This window comes from Phaethon aethereus, assembly GCF_964289735.1.
Source record: "Phaethon aethereus genome assembly, chromosome: 1".
NCBI lineage: Eukaryota > Metazoa > Chordata > Aves > Phaethontiformes > Phaethontidae > Phaethon > Phaethon aethereus.
In genome coordinates, this window is record NC_138575.1 from 133,080,042 (window position 1) to 133,102,551 (window position 22,510).

The 22,510-nt window shown below is 39.3% G+C and overlaps 1 protein-coding gene across 4 annotated transcripts in view; it reads right to left on the reverse strand.

Annotated features, from left to right (window-relative positions):
* The window catches only part of CNKSR2 (connector enhancer of kinase suppressor of Ras 2), a gene marked incomplete at its 3' end in the record, with an annotated part of 223,906 nt that overhangs the window by 20,504 nt on the left and 180,892 nt on the right, over nucleotides 1-22,510 (reverse strand). For all 4 annotated transcript variants that reach the window (XM_082012335.1, XM_082012334.1, XM_082012333.1 and 1 more), the window contains 2 exons: nucleotides 18,727-18,827; nucleotides 17,010-17,544 (listed from right to left, as the gene is read on the reverse strand). In XM_082012335.1, coding sequence (XP_081868461.1) covers nucleotides 17,010-17,544; nucleotides 18,727-18,827 — 636 coding nt within the window. The remainder of the gene's footprint in view (nucleotides 1-17,009; nucleotides 17,545-18,726; nucleotides 18,828-22,510) is intronic.

Here is a 22,510-nt window from a genome sequence, read left to right on the forward strand (position 1 = left end):
TATAAATTCTGAGAATGTTATTAAAATTTCTATATATTGTCACTCTAATTGCTGGATTACACTGAAACTAAGTTAGATGTGCCTATGGGACAAACCTCAGCCAGGAGAAGTCTATGTTACATTCAAAACATAAACACATGAGGCATGCATCTAATGGTGAGGTTCCTTTCAATCCAATTCTTAGTACTGTCTTAAGCTAAAATTAGCAAGGCTATGATTGTAATGGCATATAAAGCCCAATTTAATCTACCTCAGTTAAACCTCCTGCATGGTTTATACTGAGAACTGCTTGAAAAGACGTGTCCTTATTTTCTGACCATGAAGCAGGAACTGTAGTTCCAGTTTGTTGCCCTGTGAAAGAGTTACTATACAGCACAAAAATGGGAGTTGTGATTCCTGACTAATGCTTTGGACTTCAACCCTGAAAAAAAGTAATGTACTAATTCTTTGTATTTGTATCACCAAATTTTTTAATAAGGAATATTTAAGGAGAATTGGTCCTATTATCATAACAGACTATTCCCTAGATCACTTTTATCAGCATCATGTTTACGGGAATTTTTATACATTAAATTGCTCGGGGCTTTAAAAGCAAACAAATGTATGGAATGAAATATAACATGTCCAATTTAAATTTACACAAACAAATTTTTAACTTCAACCAGTACAAGCCACTTTAGACAAAGAACCCTTTAATGGCTTGTCATCAAGGAACATTGCTCTTTCTGATTGTGTCTTCCAGACTGACAACAAAAATACACTGACAAAATCACTCGCGTGGCTACATAACACATGGCCAGACTGTCATCTCCCCACTGCCTGCCTACACCCAAGGGCAGAGAACAGAAATGCTGCCCGTGCACAGCTGCTGACAACTGCAGCAACCTGCCAACCTGGAGTTCCGCCCTGAGTGGGTCAATAAAAGAGACAGATCACATAAACTTTTGCAGTGATTGATATCAGACCATGTGGTTAAGGTAAAATGAAGAGACTGAGTGAAAAGTGTCATCTTCTTCATGCCCTGTTCTACTGAGGCTCTTCAGCAGCTTTTGCTAAAATAACCAACATGAACAGTGTGAAAACCCACCAGTTAGGGAAAGCTGGAAGAGCAGATGATGATGATGATGATGGTTAATTATGCTCATGCTGAGATAACTTAGTCGAATTGGGAGCTCACTGGAGAAGCACAGGCACAAAACATGGACTACGTTATTACTTCTCTGGTAAGGCCATGAAGTGGAATGTTGACAACACACCCCGGCTGGCTGTGCTACATATATATGTATATACATATACCTTTGTTATATGTATATGCATATATATATCCCCTTCTCCCTCCTCATGTACTAGCACGTGTTTGATCTGTCAATCCAACTTGCCTTGACTGTTCCCAGGCAAGTTATATTGTTCTGCTCCAACTCTTATTTTTGATTTAGTCAGGTGTCTTCCAGGCTTGAGGAGGACCATATTTAGCAACAATGCTATCAGACCTGAAACCCCTCTCTCAGATCACCAAACTGAAATACACGGCACAAAATTAGCATATAAAGAAACTGCTTTTAGAAACTTTGTTTCTAATTAATTCAGTTTCTATAATAATAAGGCAGAAATCGCCTTTCCTGTTTTAAGACAGTGATTCAGCTGCTTTCTCAGGTATCTACAGTGTCCTGAAAGCCCATCAGACCAATACAGCAGTGAGCTCCTTGTTCTGCTGCAGTGAACTCATTACTTACTTGGGAATATAAAATGAAGAATTAATTATAAAATGTTTCACACCTGGTAGATACTGAAAGCATGTATTTTCATCTTGTGAATTTAACTTTTACTTTTTATGAGAATGATTAGCTTTACATAAAAAGCTTGCACTGAAAGGTTTTATGTAAGGTACCCTTCTGGCAAGCCAAATATCGCTATGTTTTTTTGCTTATAATTGCTTGTATATTTTTAACATGCAAGAACTGTTTTCAGAAGTGCTCCAATTTTTTCATAAAAAGTATATCCTAAGCCTATCATATGCCAAACAATGCCCTAACCAGTGTAATAGTAGAAAATCAGAGTTGCATGGGGATTTCATTAGGCTAAAAGCTCCTCTTACAGGAGTCAAATACTGAAAATGTCAGTTGTTCTTCAGTGTATTTCAACTTTAAAGATAGAAATAAACAACAAATTGTAAATTATTTCAGATCCCTGAACATGCTAGAGTGAATATGATCTCTTTAATTTGATAGTATCTCTTCAAGCCTGCTAATAAAGTAACTCTATACACAAGTTATGTGAGGAAAAAACCAGCAAACTAATCAAGAGAGTCTTTTGTCATATCACCTTATGTGTTCAAGCTCCTGGTTAAATACTCATTCAGAAAACCACAAGGCAGCCATTCATAGAAAGGGATGGTAAAAGGCATTTGTCAGACTGGCCGAGAAGCTCAGACAAAGCTTAATGATGACATGCCAGGTTTTGATGGCCATATGATGCCCAGTCATGGAGGAGCCCTTAGCCCTGCTGCCCAGTCTTCCTCTGAAATACAGGCACCCACCAAAGGCCCGCTACTCATTCTCCCTTCGGTTTGCTCAAGTGCTTTTCATCAAAATATCAGCACTAAACAAAGAAAATATTAGCATCTCTACAGCCTGAAAAACACTGAATATTAGGCAACTGAGCTCTGTTCTCACCCCATGATAGCAATCTCCCTCCTACTGAGTGATTTGTCAAGATGCTCAGTTAGCTACGTCCCCTGCTAATTTCTTTAGTAACTACATTGTCTTTTTCAGTTTCCTTTTCCTCTGCAGACTTGTAAGTGAACAAGCATGACACTTCTTTTTTCACGCATCACCGACATCAAAACTACACCTTTATTTTTTTTCCTATCAAGCAAAAGCATCTTATACCAAACAGTTCCCTTTAGTTCTCTTCTTGGACTGCAAAGCCACAATTGCAGAGTTTTTGTTAAAAATATCAAATCAGCTTCTACAAAAAACAAGAACTCGGGAGGTTTGGCTTCTACTTCTGAATAAACACAGAAAGTAGTGGAGATAAAGCAGCAAAAAAATAAAATTAAATAGTGTAAATCCCTGATGTGTCACATAATGAAGGTTGTATGTTGCTCTGGCTTTCTCACCTCAAAAAGAAGTACTGAGAAAGGCAGAGATATGGGTAGTTAGGATTACTGGTGGTTTCACAGATTTTTCCTGCAAGGTGTGACTGCATGGTCTAGGACCGTTTCAGACTTTGTCACCCTATAAACAAGGGGGATGTAACAGAGGTCTGTATAATTACGAGCACATACATGCACTAAGTAAAGAGAGAAAAGGTTGATCATTGCCTCTTCCAGTAACAGGAACTTCTGAACATTTGAGTGGCAGGTTCAAAACTAACCAAAAGAGATGCTTTTCTCTCCAGCCTGGAGTGAAAATGTGCAACTGCTTGTTGCCACATGATACAGCTAAAAGTACCCCTGAGTTCAAAATTGATAAAACTATTTTGTGGAAGAATGATCCATCAAGGGCTACAAGCAAGACACCTTTAAGTCTTCCCTAGAAATATGTTTTTAGGCACTGTTCAAGGCAAGCTAACTGGGTTAGCTGGAAGGTGGGGTTCAATGCTCTTCAGTGCAATCACTTGCGCTTGCAGATTTTTTTAAAAAATGCAAACAGCTTAGAGCCTGAGATCTGATATAGAACTATACAAATCAACGTATTGGACAATTTTTACTAAGCTCACATCTGCTGTGCAAAATGGAAATGTTAGACTGCAAGATGAAATAGTAAAAAACAACAAGCTTAGGGAGTTTTTAATTTTGCAAGGATTTGGTTTTCTCAGAAGAAAGTAAATATCCCTTTTAAAGAAGCTGTGTATCTGATGGCAATAAGCTCACTAATTTTCCTGTGTAACACCAGGACTTGCTATCAGTACAACTGGATATTCCAAAGAGCCTTTATGACATTATACTTGTCACTGATGCTTTCATAATTTGCAGTAGTTTGAATTTATGTTCATCTTTCTCAATGTTTTTTATTCCAGAAGTGTAGGTGGAGAGGTTGTGAAGAAATTATCCTGGTGCAATGACATAGAATTAGGCTATAAATTTATCTTTGATTTATGTCATATCTTTTCAAACTGGAGTAAAAGAAGCCCAGAAAACAAGATTGCTTCTGGAAAAGAGACCAAAGGAAAATGATTTCAAAATACACAGAGATCATACCACCTTTTACAGTGTCCTTGTTTTTATCTGATATATTAAAGATTTTACTGTGGTTACTCTGTAACCACAAAGTTCAGTGTATACTATATGATACATCTATTCAACAACTCCGTGGAAAAATAAGAACTTTCTCAATTTAAGTTTTCTATGACAAAGCACATGAGGAGGTAGGAATGGGCAAGAATTTATCTGTTCTGGTTATATTATGGTGCAACAGGCACCGTATCAGCACAACTTCTGGTGATGAAAAAAATATTGGTGACCATGATTTACGCACTTCTTTGTGAACTATGAAATACAGCAAGCACACGGTCAGCTAAAGCTGAAGGTTTTTAAAACAACCCTTAGCAGGTGTGTGCAGAATCCTTAGGGGGATTTCAGAACTGGAAATCCAGTTACATGCTTAAGTGCAGACAACAACCTCCCCTGCTCAGCCTGGAACTGCTACAACCTTTATATTTGCCTTGAAAGGAGGAGACAGACATTAATAAAACCCAGAAAAAAGAGAAATTAAGATGTGGCTATATACTTTTGGTCATTAAGAACAGTGCCTGCTAAAGCTGAGCAACAGCAGACTGAAGAAATGCAAAACGTGTAAGGACAATATCAAGAAACAGTCTCATGACTTCGTCTTTTAAAAGAGAAAGACACTTCTCTGTAAGAGAAATACGTCACTATCAAAACAAAATGCTTTTAAGACCGTTTTTCTAACTGGGGGAAAGATTTATAACACCATCATCCTCAATTGTGGCACAGAGCATTAAGGCTGATGGGATTTTCATTTGAAAAACCAATCACAACTCAGGGAAACTTGTTCCATAGCTTATCCTCACCATTACAGATTTATGTCCTATTTCTAGTCTTCCACCTTTTGCTTCCATCTCACGCCAGTGGATTTTGCCATCTCTTCCCCAGCTACCCTGATGTTTCCTGTTCCCGAAAAGCACTACAGATCATGGCCTGTAGAAAGTATTTCCTTTCTTTTTACACAGGTAAATTAAGCCTCCACCACCTTGGTGGGCTCTGCTCTCCTTTCTTTGTTCATTGGATTACTCTCAGCAACCTCCTACTCTCCATCACCCCGAGAAGCAGTGATGCTCAGAAACACACACCGTCTTCCGGCAGCCATGGCAGAAGAGCCAAATCTAGGTGGAGTATAAAATCTCACCCCTGCACTCCTGTTTCCCTCTGAATAGAAACCCAAAGACTACAAGTGTCACAGGCCTCCAAGGGACAGTGCTGGCTGCTTGGGGCTGTCTGACCATGCCCTCGTCCTCCTACATTCAACCACCCCTAAAGTTCAGGAATAATGAAATCCATCAAGGACCCAAGTACTATTTTCAAAAATGACTGAAAAGCCTAATTTTTACTTCAAGTTACTTTTGTACTCTCACTATAAACCCCATAATCTCGTTTAGCCACAACATGTACAAGCTTAGGAAACTGGCCTTTTGGGATGGCGGAGAGCAAGAAGAAGGTGGCTGACATTTTTGAGTTTCATTAACTGTAAAAGCCATTTCCAAATTGTGAGTCTCCAAGGCAATAATTTTTTCACTTTATGAAAGCCCTGAAACTTCCTTCCACCTTCTACCAATAGTTCAAAATTAATTGAACCAAAAATTTCAGCCATCCTTTAAACAAGTATTTCCAGGAAACCTAACACACATCCTCTTTTTCTCTTCGTTCACTATGGAGACATTTGACACACGTTTTATGGACTGTGCAAGACATTCATAGAATCAAATTTCTCAACTTCTTAGAGTTTACACAGATGCAAGGATAGCCTGTTTATGCTCTAAGATTCATGATGGCCACTATAAGGTGGCCATATCTGCAGGCAGAACTTGTGAATTGAACTGCAGAAGGTTAAAATGCAAAGTGAGCACAGAACTTAGAATGTATCGATTTATTAATCATAATACACTAATGTCTGAAGTGCATTTTCTGGTTTTTATTTCATTTTTATTCCTCAGTCTCACCATTTCATAAAACATTGTCAAAATTCTGAAATTTAAATTTTCAGTGTGCTAGCATAAAAAATTTATGGTATGGTTAAATTATCCTAGATCATTAATAAGTATTCCTAGCCCCTGTAAGAAACACATGAAACATTTAAGGCTACACTAGGAAATATAACATTAAATACCAAGATCATACGGTAACACTGGAGAAGGTAAGCATACTCCTCAGTGGCAAAAAATTAAACAAAAAAAAAAAAAATTAAGTCTTGCAGAGCTTTAGTGGGAGTGTAAAATTTAAATGGGTTTTTTTTCCTAGGCTCTTTGCACAGCCAGAAATAAATAAATAAAAATACTCTCTTCCATCTTCTGAAAAGACAGAAACAAGCTACACTAGTTGTATTTAAAGCCATTACATTAACGGTAAAGTATAAATGTTGTATTGTAAAAGTCTGTGCATGCCCTTACCTTGATTGAAAAAAAAAACCTAACACCTTGAAAATAAAATTTATTTTCTTAATTAAAAGTTGAAAAGAAAAGGCAGGGAGGAAAGAGACAGAAGAATTCTCAGAATAATCAGCTTCAAGCTTTTTATAGATTAAGTATGATTTTCATATTAGATTTCAAGCGTTCACATTAGTACAGTAAAAATAGCGCTTTAATGCCACGCGTAGAGGCTATTAAAATCCTGTTATGTGAATTCTAAAGCAGATTTTGCTGTTTTTACTACAGGAAGATGCTCTCTAATTCTCTAGGTCTCATATTCACCAGTTCTCAAGTATCCTGTAACGACCGCTTTGCACCTATGGGAGACGCCATTTTAGCTGCAAGGGGCCCACTGACATGGGCCTCTGGCACCACCAGGCCTGGGCGGGTGCTGTACCAGGAGCCTCCCCCAAGCCATCCCACCTCACTCGGAATCCGAGTTTCATTTAACCCAGAACTAAATGCACAATGACCCCCAGTTAAGTTTTATTACTTATTCTTATCAGTCTTGCTGGGTAAAGGGGTCAGGGTATAAACTTCCTCCCCATTTGTAACCTGTGGTTAGGCCTTGGCGTGCCGCTGCCTGATCTCTGCCCAACCCTGAATTTACAACCAGGAGAGATCTCCCAGGTGAAGTTTCCTTCATTTCACCTCCTCCTTGATGCACGATTAAATCAATGTTTCAAAAACTGGCTGAAAAGTGGTTTTAAACAGAAGTTTTTTGGCAGCCTTTCTCCTCACTCTCTAATGGCGATAACAACTCAAGTGCTTTTAAACGAATCAGTGGCGATATTTTATATTCCAAAAAGCCCAAGTTCATCCCTCTGGAATCCAGAAGAGAAGGAAGAATTAGCTGCTATTATTTTGTGCCAGCAGTACTCAAAATGTGGAGCCAGAAAGTGACCATCCTACTTAAAATGCAGCCATTTTCTTCATGTAAATACAGTAAGATCCCACGGAGAACTTGTTTCATGCTTTGTCCATGAAATCATACTATTTAATAGCACCACACTAGGTACAATGATGTGGGAGTGTTAAACTATCACCGACAAGATCCAAAACTCTCAAATAGAGGCCGCAAAAGGAGACAAACAATATTTATCTTCTAGCTTTTGAACGACAATTTTTAAAAATGAAGCTAGAAACTTATTTTTTTATTAATGAGAACTGAGATACTTGCAAAATTGCCTGATTACAAGGCTTTTTTTTTTTTTTAATAAAGTACCATATTATCACACTTGTTTCATAAGAACTGGCAATGCTTGATATTGAAAAGAAATCAAAGAGCTTACAAATAAAACCCACATGGTTAGTGTAAACTCTGAGCTCTAAGCTCTTTTGAGGGACTGATGAAATCCCAAGTGACAAAAGGAGGAGCCTTCAGTTCCCTGCTTGCCTATGCAAGATCTGTGACCCTCTGGAGCAGTAGCTAGTGGCTAAAAGGAAAAGAAAGCCAAAGGCCAGGCTGGGATGCTAGGAAAATCCACAAAAAATTGCCCTGCAGCATTTATTTCATAGGCCTCCATGGCAATCTTAATCTTAAATCCAAGCTTTTTTAAAAATAGGTTAAACCAAACAAAACAGTTTTGTAACAAATTTGGCTTTTCCAGAGTCTCCTGTCAAACAAAAAAAATTCTAGCAGGATGCTGACTGTTCGCACTGCGGGCTTTAATATCTCATCCTGCTTCCCACGACGAACAGTAATTAAACAAGAATGTGGTGACACTACAGAAGTTCAGCATGGTAGTGGTTTAATAAAATTACACCCCTCCCATGTCCTTCCAAGCACTACTGACTCAAGTTCATCCCTGCATGTTTTAACGGTTTCCTTGAAAGAACCTGAGTGCCACAGACAGCAGATGGTACCACCTGGAGATGTAATAAATATCTGGAAAGATTTCAGTCCTCCTCTGTTCTCCCAGTCCTAATGGTACTGTGTCATATTCTTCTGATTAAATTATAATCAATTATAGAAAGGTTTTTTGGTTTTTTTTAGCTTTGAAAATTTAAAATTGTTTTGAAAGAATTTATGCACAGAGTAGCTGGTTAACTTTTTTCATTGTAGGCGTCTGTTTCCTTTGCATTTAGAAAATTTCACATTAGGCTAAGTCCCTGCTGCATCGCAAAGAGGAATTATCCCAGTTCTGCAAAAAATCCCAGTGAAAAATGGCTTCCTCATGTATTGTGCAGTGGTCCGATCTGAGAGTGCTTTTAAAACAATTTTCAATGAGTTTCAGTGAGAAGATCTATGTAAATGATTAAAAACTATGTACGTTTTTCATGTTTGAAATCAAAATGAACATGAGCATAAATTTGGGGACAGGAAAACCCTCTTTTTAATGGGAAACTATATGCTACTTTAAAAAAAAGTCTGATTTTCCTTTTTGTACACAAAATAATTTCAAAAAAGTTACATATCCTCGTTTAAGAAATGTGATTATATTACGCTTCAGAATGAAGGCACATTTGGAATTGAGGGGATGGAATCTGCAAACACGAAAAAGCCTCTTTTGTATTGCTATTGAGCCATATGGGGCCAACAATCCGGGAAGCAATGGCATATCCTTCAGTACGGTAAACAGAGAAGGCTTGGACCATCCTCCCTGTATCGCTTGTGAAGCGGTCTGCCACTTATGATCTGTCTTTTCCCAAGGACAGCATCTCTGCAGCCAGACTCAGACAGGGCAGCGGCAGGGACAGAGCTTGCTTACAAGACGACATGGAAAAATCAAAGGCAAACCAGATTTGATACATAACACTTAGCAAGAGAATTAATGCAGAACATAGGAAAAAACCCCAAAAATATATTCTTACATCCATAGATTCCTAGCTCTACCACCTAACCCAAAGGTGACTCTGGTAGCACGGCTCCACTGACAGCCACCAACTTAGTAACAGAATTGAGGATACTTTGCAAGAAAAGTAATTTATAAGAATGACCATGGAAGATGTTACCTTGTGCATTTCTTTTCCTTGTAAAAAGACCATTTAATCCATATATTTCAGGCAAAAGCAGATGACCTTTGTTGGCAATGACACCCAAAACTATTAAAAACCAAAATAACAGTAGGAATTCACCTCTCCTTTGCATTTTTAGCAGGATGGGCAATGGAAATCTAGTAAAATTTAAAATGTGGCAACAGCATATTTGTGGGTAAAATGCATTCATATGTAAAAACACTAACAGGAATAAAATCACTCAGTAAATGATTCAATATTTGGCTTTCAAACACTGCAGGCATTTTTTTCCCCTCAAACTGAAATTTAAAATCAGAATATAGACATTATGTATCCCATCATTTTTATTTAGAATACAAACCCACTTCTATAACGGAGTTTTGCATATGAGAATTGTAAAAGCTTTATTTTATAAAGCTTAAATTTTGAATTAAAGAACATGCTCAGAAAGAAAGATATCTACTCCTAGTATTTGTTTATCCAAGTTAGTCTTCATATCAATTTTTTAAAAATATAATAAATAGTCTAAACCACATTTTTATACACAGCTGAACATACACACATATACGGAAGCTAGAAGATAATTAAACAACTCTTATTTGGGATGACAGTTTTCCCAAATATGCATTTGCTTCTGGAAACTTACAGAAATTCCTATTCAGATAAACATGTATCTTCGAATTTAACAAGGATAAAAAAGTTTAGCCTGACATATAACCTAGATTATCAACGATGCTGTCCTCCCACCCATTCATTTTCAAATATTACAGCTCTCACAGGATCTTGCTGGATCTTATCACAAATGAAGCACTAAATGGTTTCATTAAAAAACCAAGAGTATGTGAAGACATGCTATTCCACCAGACACTTTGTACTGTTTGTTACAAAGCATTTGCTTTGAAAAGCAGACCAGATGACACTGCAGCCGCTGTCCTGTGCTGCTTTTCCACGGTTCCTTCCTCTCTGAAACTGCGAGCCACTGATGAAAATGTCTTTGTAAATATATAAACTATTCATAACAAAGCAGTGCAGGCTAGCCATTTACACTATAAACCTTATAGTTTAGGTTTATATATAAGGTTTTTATATATATAGGTTTATATAAGCCTATAAACCTATAGGCGTAAGGTCATATTTTTGAACATAACTAGGCAGTATTTTTAGGCCAGCTCATTCTGAGTTATAACAGCAAAGCTAGCATCTCAGAGGCTGTGGGAGGGACGCCTCCTCCCAGCAGACAAGGCATGAAACACTGATGGTCCTCAGCCCACAGGAGTGCAAACGCCCCGTCAAGTGCCACGGGAAGGCTTAAAGGGGAATTAGAAATGAAAACTCAGATCCCGAGAACAAAGTTCAGAAGAAGGAGCCACTTCATTAGTCTACTTCAGTGTCTGAGCATGCACGAGCTGTGCTGCTCAGAAGGACTGATAGTGGATGTAGTAAGTTAGAATAACATCCTCCTTGGTGTCCCAGAGGATGCTGCAGTTCATGCTATTTGCCAGCCTCATAAGGAATATTTCTAACGTGAAACATTACCTGTCGTTTCTCATAGCTCTCCTTATTTAAGACACTCCCAGGCATGCACACCTTTATTAACCTGAATAAGTCCAGAGGGGAAGATAGGGTGTCTTAACAGTCTCTCCCTTGCCTCTTGGTGCAGATAAAACTAACTAGGCGGTCGGATGACAGGACACCACTAACGGTATCCTCTCTAAAATGGAAAGAGGCTGTCAGAAAAGCAAACTGCCCTATTAATTTCAGACACACATCCCCATCATCTCCAGTGCGTGCAATCCAGGCTTTACGCATTATTCATCCTAACTCCCACATTTCACTGTTGCCTAAACCCTGCCAAAGCAAAAGGACACTCTATCAAAAAGGCAAAGATGCAAAGCCTAGAAGTGGTGCACAGTGTACCACTTCATAATGTAGTGTTTAATTAGCAAACATTGATCTTTCTGAGAGATACCATTTGCATTGCACAGTGCAGTCCTCTCATTAAAAAGAGGCAAGCCTCCCTGTACCTGTATTTCAGAAATTGAAATACCTGACCTTATTCAGAGTGTATTTTTTACTAGTGCAAACTTCTTCAAGTCAAACGCTGTCTAGGATGTCCTGCGGATATACCTTCTTGGGCACAGTGCGTGAAACTCTACTTGTTGCTAGTCATGGGACTCCTTAAACCCATCTGTCCTATTTTGAAAAAGCACTCCCACCTTGAGTTTCATTTCTGTGACTGGTAGGTGGGGTGGGAGAAACTGCTCTCCATTTCTCTTATTATTCCCTTTTTGGTTCCTAATTTTTTTACTGGGGGGAAAAAAACGTCTCAGGCCTGGTACCTCAGCACAAGCAGATATGTGACATCTCTTTCAGGGACTAGCTCTCACTGTTGTGGTTTTAACCTGGCAGGTACCTAAAACAACCACACAGCCATTTGCTGCAACCCCCCAGCAAGATGGGGGAGGAGAACTGGGGGGAAAAAAAAAAAAAAGTAGAACTCATGGGCTGAGATAAAGACAGTTTAATAGGATAGGAAAAAAAAAAGACTAATGATAATAATAGTGATAAATGAATATACCAAACAAGTGATGCACAGCACAATTGCTCACCACCTGCCGACTGATGCACAGTTAGTTCCCGAGCTGCGGCACCTCCCTGGCCAACTCCCCCAGTTCATATACCAAGCATGACGTCATACGGTATGGAACACCCCTTTGGCCAGCCTGGGTCAGCTGTCCTGGCTGTGTCCCCTCCCAGCTCCCCGGGCACCCCCAGCCTCCTCGCTGGCAGCCCAGCATGAAAAGCCAGACAGTCCTTGACTGCTCAGCAACAACTGAAAACATCAGTACCTTATCAACACTATTTTCATTCCAAATCCAAAACACAGCACTTACCAGCTACCAGGAAGAAAATTAACTCTATCCCAGCCAAAACCAGGACACTCACTGACATCAAGGGGAGCTTTCCTGAAATCTTTTGCAGGGTCTGGACATCTCTGAGCTGCAAAATACCAGCACCAGCTCCTGCTCTGGCCTTTGGCAAGTGGCTTCAGTGGTTTAAGGTAAAAAGCCAAGTTTCAGAGACTGAAGCATGAGGCCATTGCGTTCCTCTGGGACAGCATGGGATGCTGGGAGATGTTGCAATCCTGAAGAAGGGCTTATGGTGATGGAGCAAAATGTCAGGGAATACATGTGAGTGTGCCCAGGCTTAAGAAACCTTGCAAAAGCTTTTCAAGGTGACACAAGTCACACATGGAAGATTGTTGCATTTTGTAAACATTCTCAGGAGGAAAATCAATGCAGCAAACAAACGGTCCCAACCCTTTAAATGCTCCAAAAGTACAACCATTGATTTGTTGAAATCCATTTAAGACTTTGTTATAGTTGTCCACCCTATATAGAAGATACTCCAAAATTATGATGATGGGGTAGCAACAAAAAAATCCTAAAACACGTCAGCAGGAATTACAGTACTTAGAGTGCGGGAAAAGGACAGAGAACTTGCAGAAGCAAGAGAACAAAGAGGTGAGGAACGATGCAGAAGGAAATGGGGTTGAACAGTGGGTAAAGTGATTTCTTCCTGCTCCAAACATCTTTTCAAACAAACATAGATGTCAACGCTTTTCTATCCATATTCCTGAAGAAATCTTATGGAGCCTGCAGAGTGGAAAGCTCCCTTGCACACTGTTGCAGGTCCCAGGTGTGAGCTCCCTGGAAGGTGTGCCAACACTGCTCTGGCCAGCCCCGCAGCACATGGAGCCAGCAGAAGAGCTCCTGCCCCAGCACTGTCTGGGCAGGTGACAGCACCAGCGATTCCCGTGGACGCTACTGCTCTCCAAAGACTTTCAGGGAGTACAGAAAAAAGGTGCAGGTTTTTCTGCAGCTAAGTTGGTGGGATCTACAGCCAGTTACACTCTGTAGAGAGCTAACATCTGCTTCTCTTAAATGGTGACCCCTTAGTCATTCCTGTTACTTTCCCATAAACCAAAGAAGTCTTTGAAAATGAAGGAACTACCACCAAAAATACTTTCAAAAAATAAAGCAAAGAATGAAGCAAGCTTTCATGGGACAAAACCTGGAAGTAGTCTCCCAAGAAGGTCCTAGAATTGTTCGTTGGCATTAAGGGGTGAAATCTGTCAAAACACAGAGAGCACAGGCAGCGGTGGGGCCAGAGGGGAAGGGAAGAGCACAGGACAGCTGTGCCATGCTGCACAGCTGTCTCCTTCTATTACCTCCCACTAGCAGAAGACAAACCTGAAAAGGCCCAACTTGTCCTTCACAACTGAATCCCAGAAATGCAACACACTGTGCCATAGCCATAGACCTGGTCTCCACGTGCAGGCTGCCTCCAAACAACAGAGCAAGAAGGATGTTTGGTGCCACAGGTCTGAATGTTGTTTGCCATTTTCATAGGCTCAGGAGCAAACACACAGACAAACACAAATATCCCACAAGAGAATCCTCTTCAATTACAAAGCAAGAGACCGTTACATGATGGTGTCAATGTGTAACATCTAAATGATTTACACAAAAGTCATTTTAATTAGGGAAATAAAACAATCCATTAAAGATTAGCAGTGCAATGTTAATGTGATATAACAAGACAAAAAGAAGCAACTGAACACATAACAAAGATCCTAATAGATAAACGCAGGAAAGGACAACCCATATTTTCAGTTTCCCATGATATATGTAGGCATTACAGCAGAGCTGATACACAGAACTATTTGCAGTGTCAGTAAAATCTTGCAATATCTATTTAAGGCATAGGGTAGTAATTAACATAGAGTAGATTCTTAGTTGTTGCAGATCAGTTTAGCTTTAGTAGAAAGTCAACAGAACTATGTTAAAATGTAGCAGCTGAGGACAACATCTGAAAAAACCATGGAGATCCTAATTTGTGCTGTGGCTATTTGAAAGCAATTCTGCAAAAGAAGTTGGAAGAAACAGGACTGCATTTTACTATTTGATTTAAACTCAGGAGGTTTTAAAAATGGGAATGTAAAAACAAAAAGCTGAGAAAACAAACTTTTGGCAATGACCTGTACAGCAACAACTGCCCGCATTCCTTGTCCCGCACAAAAAGCAATAGGAATGATTAAGCTTTAAAACACATACATGTACACAAAAGAACACATGTAATCATCCAAGAGCTCAGAACTATGTCAGGATCACAAATGTGTAAGGCAAATAAATAAATTTAAAACGTTCATCTGATACCATGTCACGGAAGGTTCAAGGTGAGGTTAAAACATTTCTAAAAGGGAGAGGATTCCCTTTCTCTAGCGAGTTGCAATGTTTCATTTTCCCAGAGCAATGGAGGTGAGGGGGGCAATGACGTAGCACACACAGAGGCACCCATCCTGTTAGCAAGACTTAGCAGTTATAAGTAAATCTCTCAGCTCAGAAACTGGGATTTTGCACTTAAGAACACCACTTGCATAAAATCCCTCCTGCCTTTTACTGGTAAGGGCACTGGAAAAAGCCAGCATTGCAAACAGAACATTGCAGCCATAGCAACAAGCAATTCAAACTTAAACTCTTCAACAGACTAAACAGTATTTTCTTTCTGGTTTTACAATTTCATGGTCAATAATTCACCATGAGCACTTTACTTGTCTAGCTGGTCGTGAATGTCTCAAAAATAATCTCCTGTTAAAGCTTCAACCAAGGAAACCTCCTCACCCAAACTAAAAGTTTGTGCATACAGGGAGACCACTTCAAAAATTAAAACTTTTTTCTCCCTTTTTGGAAATTGGTATGGAAAGATGGAGAAGAGCCCAAGTTCTGGCCCATTAAATAAAGCACTAGCCCTTTATTAGTATGGTATGCTATAAAATGTTACAACCAGGAACCCAAAAGCCTTAAAACTGAGATTTAAAACACCTAACAACTTAGGCCCTGGAACAATATCTCTGAGTAATGCCCAAACAGCACAGAACTCCAGTGGGAAGCCTCCTTTGACCGTTTTCGTTGACTGTGAGGAATTTTTTAAAAAAATATTTTTATATTGCTTTCAGTAAAGCGCCATTTTAAAACCAAAATTGAAGGCTAAAAATAGGATAAAACATTCTGCATGATTGACGAAATTTAACCCTGTTAACTAGACAGCTTCATTTCACAGTCAGTAGGAGTCTAATATTACCCTAATAAATGTATGGGTTTTTTGGAAAGTGTCATGCATGAACACAACTGAAATCGTGCCTTTTTTAACTTTTAATGGCATCAAATTTAATATCTGCAAAAGAAATCACTGTTCTCTCACAGGCAAGAATGAGATGTTTAGAACCTAGTGACTAAAGCATAAGGGCAATGGAAAACTGTTGCACTCTCCCAAATAACGTCCACATGAATTTTAATTTTCAAAAAAAAGGTGCTAACCTTAATGAATTAACTCAGGTACGTAATTATCCAAAGTTTTCATTAGCCTTTCCTATCTCTTTACCTTTTTTATACTCCTTTACTGCAGTGAAAATAGCACAGATCCTTTAAGAGCTTCAGGGGTCATCCTGCCACCTTTGTCACTACAGGTAACTTAATTGCAGCATAACAGTTTATGGATGCAGGCTTCGTTAACAGACCCTACAACTTGGGTGTGAACTCAACTCCACTAGCAACACATGCTGAGAAACTCCATAAATGACAGTGAAGGACAGAGCATGAAACAGACACAGAAATGTGTTTACATGTTCAGAAAGAGCAGGGACCTTCCACAATCCCTGTTTATTTGGATTATTTTTGACAAGTAGCACTAATATCTATGGAGTTAATGTGCCATGTAAGGGACAGTTACTCAACATTATGATTTTTTTTTTAAATCCCGCTGGTCATATAGTTGATCTCTATGCATTTTTTTGTTTGTTTGAAATATTTTTTGAACTTCTCTCTCTATAAATCACAAGGTGAGGAAGTGGGGAAAATACACTTTTTTCCAACTTCTTACAGCTTCTGGACTGTCTTGTGAACTGCCTGCCTGGATACTACACAAGCACAGCCTGACCCTGCACTCCAGGATTTGCTGAGTTTTTTATCCAACCCAGATGGGGTTGACTAGAAATCTTACTAAGTATGTCCTGAGACATACATGTGTCAGTGGGGGAGGATACTGTTCAAGTGGAAGAGTGAAGGAAGCATGGAAGCAAATCCATTTACAGCTAAGAATTACTAGTAGGATGTGATTGGTGACCAGCCTACGGGGAAGTGTCTGGTGATCATGAGAGGTCATGCAGCACTGATTATTAAGCCTTATACATAAGGCTGATCAAAGAGGTGTGTGACAAGAGGGACCTGGTAAAACATGGGAGATGTTGAAAGACTGTTGGGGTTTTTTGGTAGGAAAAAGGGAAAACAACCTCTATGTTACACAAACAGGACTCTTGAAAAGCCACAGAAATATCCCATACTTACTTTTATCTTCCTGGTTTTCTTCTGCTGCTTTGCCTTCCTCTTCCTCCTCCCCCGCCTCCTTCTGCTGCGCTTCTTCATGGTGATCAGCAGCACCGACTGAAAGGCTCTGGCAGCAGTGGTTGAAGCCGCTATCCCGAGGCAGAGTGAAACTTCGGGGCTTTCCCCCATTCCCATTCAGCACTTGCATCCGCTCACCCTCCACAAGGGGGAAGGGGCCGTAGTGGTCTTGCAGGTGGCACTTCTGGGTGGGCAAGGTCGACTGCCGCCGGTGCTCGGGGGAGACCACGGCCGCCTCAGAGAACACAGAGTCCTCCAGCGGCAGCGTCTGCAGGTAGTGGAGTCCTGAGCTCGTCAGCGGCGTCTCTATGAGGTCCTGCCAGGAGCGCCGTTGGCTCGCCGTCTTGCGCACCGGCGAGTCGGTGGCGCTCCCCGCCGCCTCCGGGCGAAACTCCTCGTGCGACGACTGCGACTGGGAGGTCTCCGTGGACGAGAGTCGGCTGTGTTTTGGCTCCACATAAGGGCTTGCGCAGCTCATCTACAATGTCAGCAATGGAGCAATCTTCAGATCAATGGAGACCGAGACTTACTGCTAGTAACAATCATGCACTCTTCATTGTCACTGATGGCACCCAGTTCAGTAATGAAGGCACAAACGTACCTGATTTAAGGCATGCACCCATCTACACATCACACCTGTACATCAAACTGATACTTATTCATAATAAGTATCCTTATTATGTCCCTTAGCAGATAAAATAAGCCAACGCAACTATTTACAGCAAACTTTGCAGAATAAGGCACTATGGAAGACATAGAAGAGATGCACCTGGTTCATTAAAAATCTTAAAAATGCCATCCAAATGCCTGTTGTCATCCTATCTTGCTAAAAATTTCTTTGGAATCATGTTTGCAGTGCTTCAGTGCAGTTCAAAGATCTATAATTTTGGAAGATAAAGTATTGCATTCAAATTAAACATCATGAACACTCTTTTCCCCCAGACTTTCCCAATTTTTCAATCCAAATTTTTGCATTTTAAAAACTATATTCAAGGAAGATGCATTAGTTAACACTGTCTGAGTATACACATGTGAAAATTAAAATTGCCAGTGCAGAATACGTTAGAAGTCCATACTCTGGTTTTATACCAACAACTGCTTCAAGAAGAAAAAAAACAAATCCCTTTTTGTTCTAATTTAGAGAGAAACCTACTTTTTCACAACAACAGAACAACTGGTATCACGGTTTGCAATATAAGACAGAACATTTTTATGTTGGCATTTCTGTGGAAATTCAAGTGCAATTTGTTACTGTAAAGCTTCACAGCACAACTGTTGGAGCCTTAGAGAAGAGTCTGTGTTGTTACTGAGGTAACAACATTTTGTTAGAGAAGATAAGGGGGTGGTGAGGGATTGCATGGATGAGTAAGGGTCCATCATGAACAAAGAGCAGGAAGAAATAATTCTATAACTTAATCCATTTTGTACAGCAATTTGGATTATAAGTCCACGTTCTCTACACATCAGTGGAAACGGCAATGATGGCTGTTGAAGGTACCCATGCATGTTACTTAACAAATGCCTTAAGTCAAGTACTGACTCAACATACTGGAGAGTGCCATAATGTCCTAATGTGCACATGCACACGCTTTTAAGCAGGAGAGGAGGTAAAAGTGACACTTAATGCAGACATTCCTGTAGATAGTTGCAGGTGACTTACCGAAGGAGGCCGTGGGTATGTGTCGTACGGGGGTGGTGGGCTGTCTTGCTTGGGTGTGGATGGAGTGTCGGCTTCCTCCTTATCACTCTCACTCCAGTAATCTATAAGTTACATACAGATCAGATCAGATGAAAAACTACCAACACATTTTGATACTCAGAGACTCACTTTCACAAAAGCAACTAGAAACTCCATCCTTAGTATTACTGAGAGTTAAACACCAGTCAATGCCGACTCTGTAAACGTTAGCTGCTGTAAATTGGAATTGCTTTAATCTAAAGAGGGAAAATTCAAAACATTATGGGGTACACCAAGTCTAATGCCCCATTGCAGAGACATTAATCAGCAACCTGCAAAAGAGCCACTAATTTAACTCTTTGTACGCACATTATAAATACAACATGCATACAGAATACTCCTAATACAAATATCAGATTTTCAAATATTTATACAGCCATCAAAATAATTATGACTGGACATATATTGACTGGAAAATACTGACAGTATTTTTTTAATAGAAAAGATGAAACATGTAACTTGCAAAAGTCTCACTGACTGCAAAGAACATTAACAAATGTAATTAACACCAACTGGCAAACCAAACAAGTAGTGGTTATTGCACACATGACTAATCAATGTTATTTCTCTACCCATTTTCCACGTTGTATACTACCAGTTACCCAAGCTTTTCAATTAAATTTTTAGTAACAGCTGCATTTAAATAAGACAGAAAAACTTAGTAACATATATCTGTGTCATTAAACAGCTGCTGCCCTGTTATCCGTGCAAGAAGATAAAGGTGATACGGTAAGGAAAAATATGACAAGGATATTTAAGCACAGATTTCTAAAAGATGGATCAGAAAATAAAAAGGACACAGAGCTTGTGGGCTAAACTTGATGGGATATGAGGTTTCATTTTGTCAGGAAATCAGGCCTTGGACAAGCACATTTCATGTTTGGTAGCTTGGTCAAAGGGGAAAACACATGGAAAATGTACCACATAGGAATTTATTCTGTTGCAAATATTTTTAAAGCAGAACAGCAGCTCACTAAATGGGCAGCGGACCTTAATATTCCTTACAAAAGATAACTACTTAACTGCCAACTCAGGTCAAAATGAATAACTTTAACATTTCTACACATTGTAAGACTTATGCAAGCATTTCTGTTGTCACTTTGTTTCTGACTATTACCTTCTAGTAGTTGGATAAATCATTGTACAACAGGACACTTTATTTCAGACTATTCACAGACTAATCACAGGCAATTTTCACTTCGCCCAGTAAGTGTTTTTTGAAGTGCATGACTTACTACTTTCTCTTTGATAGATGAGGAGAAAAAGATTGATTGTTGCTTCATAAATGATCTAAACCAAAAATCCAAGTTGGCACAACATGTAATTTTGGCTTTAATGATTTTTTCTTACCATGATGATTATTGTATTGTGTGATTAATGATCTGCTGTACCTAATCTCATTCAAGATTTATAACAAAAACTTACCTTAAAATGACACCATCTTGAAACAGCTATCCCTAAAATTCTGTATATTTTTGGACTGTAGTAATGGCAGGGACAGCCTTATTTATCTATTTATTTCTTTCAAGGAGAAACAACTCTGTTTTATCTCTGGGTCTCTTGATTTGCTACCTGCAGGCTTATAGACAAGAGATTCTCTTCAAATGGTATAATAAATAGCATAAGTAAAGTTTTTGTGACTATGAAATAACAAATTCCAAACATTTTTTTATCTAGAAATCTGCAAATTATTAACTTTTGGTGAACGAAAGACTAAATCAGAGAAAACCCTTTTTTAAGTCACTCCTAGTTTTAAGAAAACTTGTTTCCAGCAACTCAAAACACCTGAAAATATTGGCATATAAGCATGTTCCTATTATAGCAAAGCCTAGTGGCACGATGTGGTGAAAGGCTTGTCAGAATTGCATCACTCAGTGAGATTTCTGCAGACTTGGAGCTCAACTGTTTATTCTGAAAGTAAAATTTAGCAGCCTCAGTGCAGGTTCCAATTTTGGCTAAAAATACAAAGACGTTCTTGCTGTCAAGTCCACATACAATAAAACACTGTATGATCATGCTTTTGTGCACCTTACCTCAGACAGGGAATTCTGTTGGCAACATACAGCTTGTCTAGAAAAATTCTACAGTCACAGGGGTCAACTTCCAAATGAAATGTATGAAAATAGCCTCCCACCAATTTTTTAAAAATGTTCTCTTTTTTGCAACTGACTCAGAGTCTATCTAAAATGTGTATAATGCTATCGAACAGTTGCCATATTTCTGCAGATTTTGTCCAATTCGGTGACGGACAAACTCAATGCATTGGGCACATCTTGAAAGCTTTCTGAATGAGCAATGGACTGCATGTGTTATATGTAGACTAACACTGACCTGCCATGTGCTGATTAAATATTTTCTATTTATATAAGCAAGTATTTTTTTCTCTGATTTTCTATGACTGGAAAGTATATAACTTCTCCATCCAAGGAAGTGCCTTGCCATATTGATAACATTCATTGTATTTAATATGGAAAGTTTATGGTATTTTTATAAAACTGTTCTGTACAGCATGTGACATTTTAATCAGCAGTACACTCACAATTCTGTGATTCATGCATCCCTGAAGCACTTGAAATACATTTCTGCACTGTAGATTCAGAACCATTCAACTCTTTATTGAAACAGGTTTGACAACTACTGTTGCATTGTTTCAGAGGTATTATAAAGGTTTGCTGCAAAGGGTTGAACTGAACGGAAATAAAAGACCTTTTGTAAAATCAAATATGTAGATGACAATTGGTACAGTCACTGAATATAGAAAATTCCAGCTTCACAGTTTTTGTAATTGCAAAAATGCTTGAAGTGATAGAGAGGTTTTACTTCTCTAACTTGATGCCTCTGCTAATTAGGGGCACTACTGAGCTGTTTAATAGCCCTTGTGCTGGGAGCCAAGGATAATCACCAGAGGCATAAAAACACCGTATGGCAGCAAGTGGGGAATGTGATACTGATTCCCACACTAAATACAACTAAGCAACACAAAGAAGATATAGTTTTACCTACCTGTATATGATAAAACAATTTGAGTGAATGGCTTTAGAGCGGTAATAAAGAGCTCTGTCGGTGCCTGGGGTACAATTTAAATAGTAAATGGGGTCTCACTGATTATCTTTAATAGGGAGACATTTTAGTAACAGGTAACATGAGGCCTGAATCCACATGATCTCATGTCTAGGAGCTGCATCATCTGCTATTTTATTACTCAGTGATTGCTTGGTAGCAAAAATATTTCTCCACATCCATCTGGATTTTGAAAGGTATATCATGTCTGCAATTGTGTACTTGGACAGTGTTAGCATAACTGTTCATAAACCTTTTCCCTTACTGTCCCACATGTTATTGTAATTCTAGTGCCAACCTGCTATCAGTAAAAGTTTGAATTTGGCTTTGAATGCTAACATGGAGGATTTCCTAGAAGACTCCAAGATTCAGAGTTTGTTCACAGCCTCTTCAAGCAGTGACAGCTGGCATACAGGTCCCTCCAAACTGGTTACTGTAGTACTGCCTGTGGAGTACAGATTCCCAAACTGATTTTGAAGTCTGGTGAGGCACTGAGAATGACTGGAGGAACAGTAAGCATGGTGCTGCTATCCTGGGCTGTGTGAATTGCAGAGGGCCTGGTGTTAGAAATTACATGATGTGCCAAGGACCACACCAGACTAAAACAGGGTGTGCGCCACATTCCCAGGATAAACAGCTGCACTTA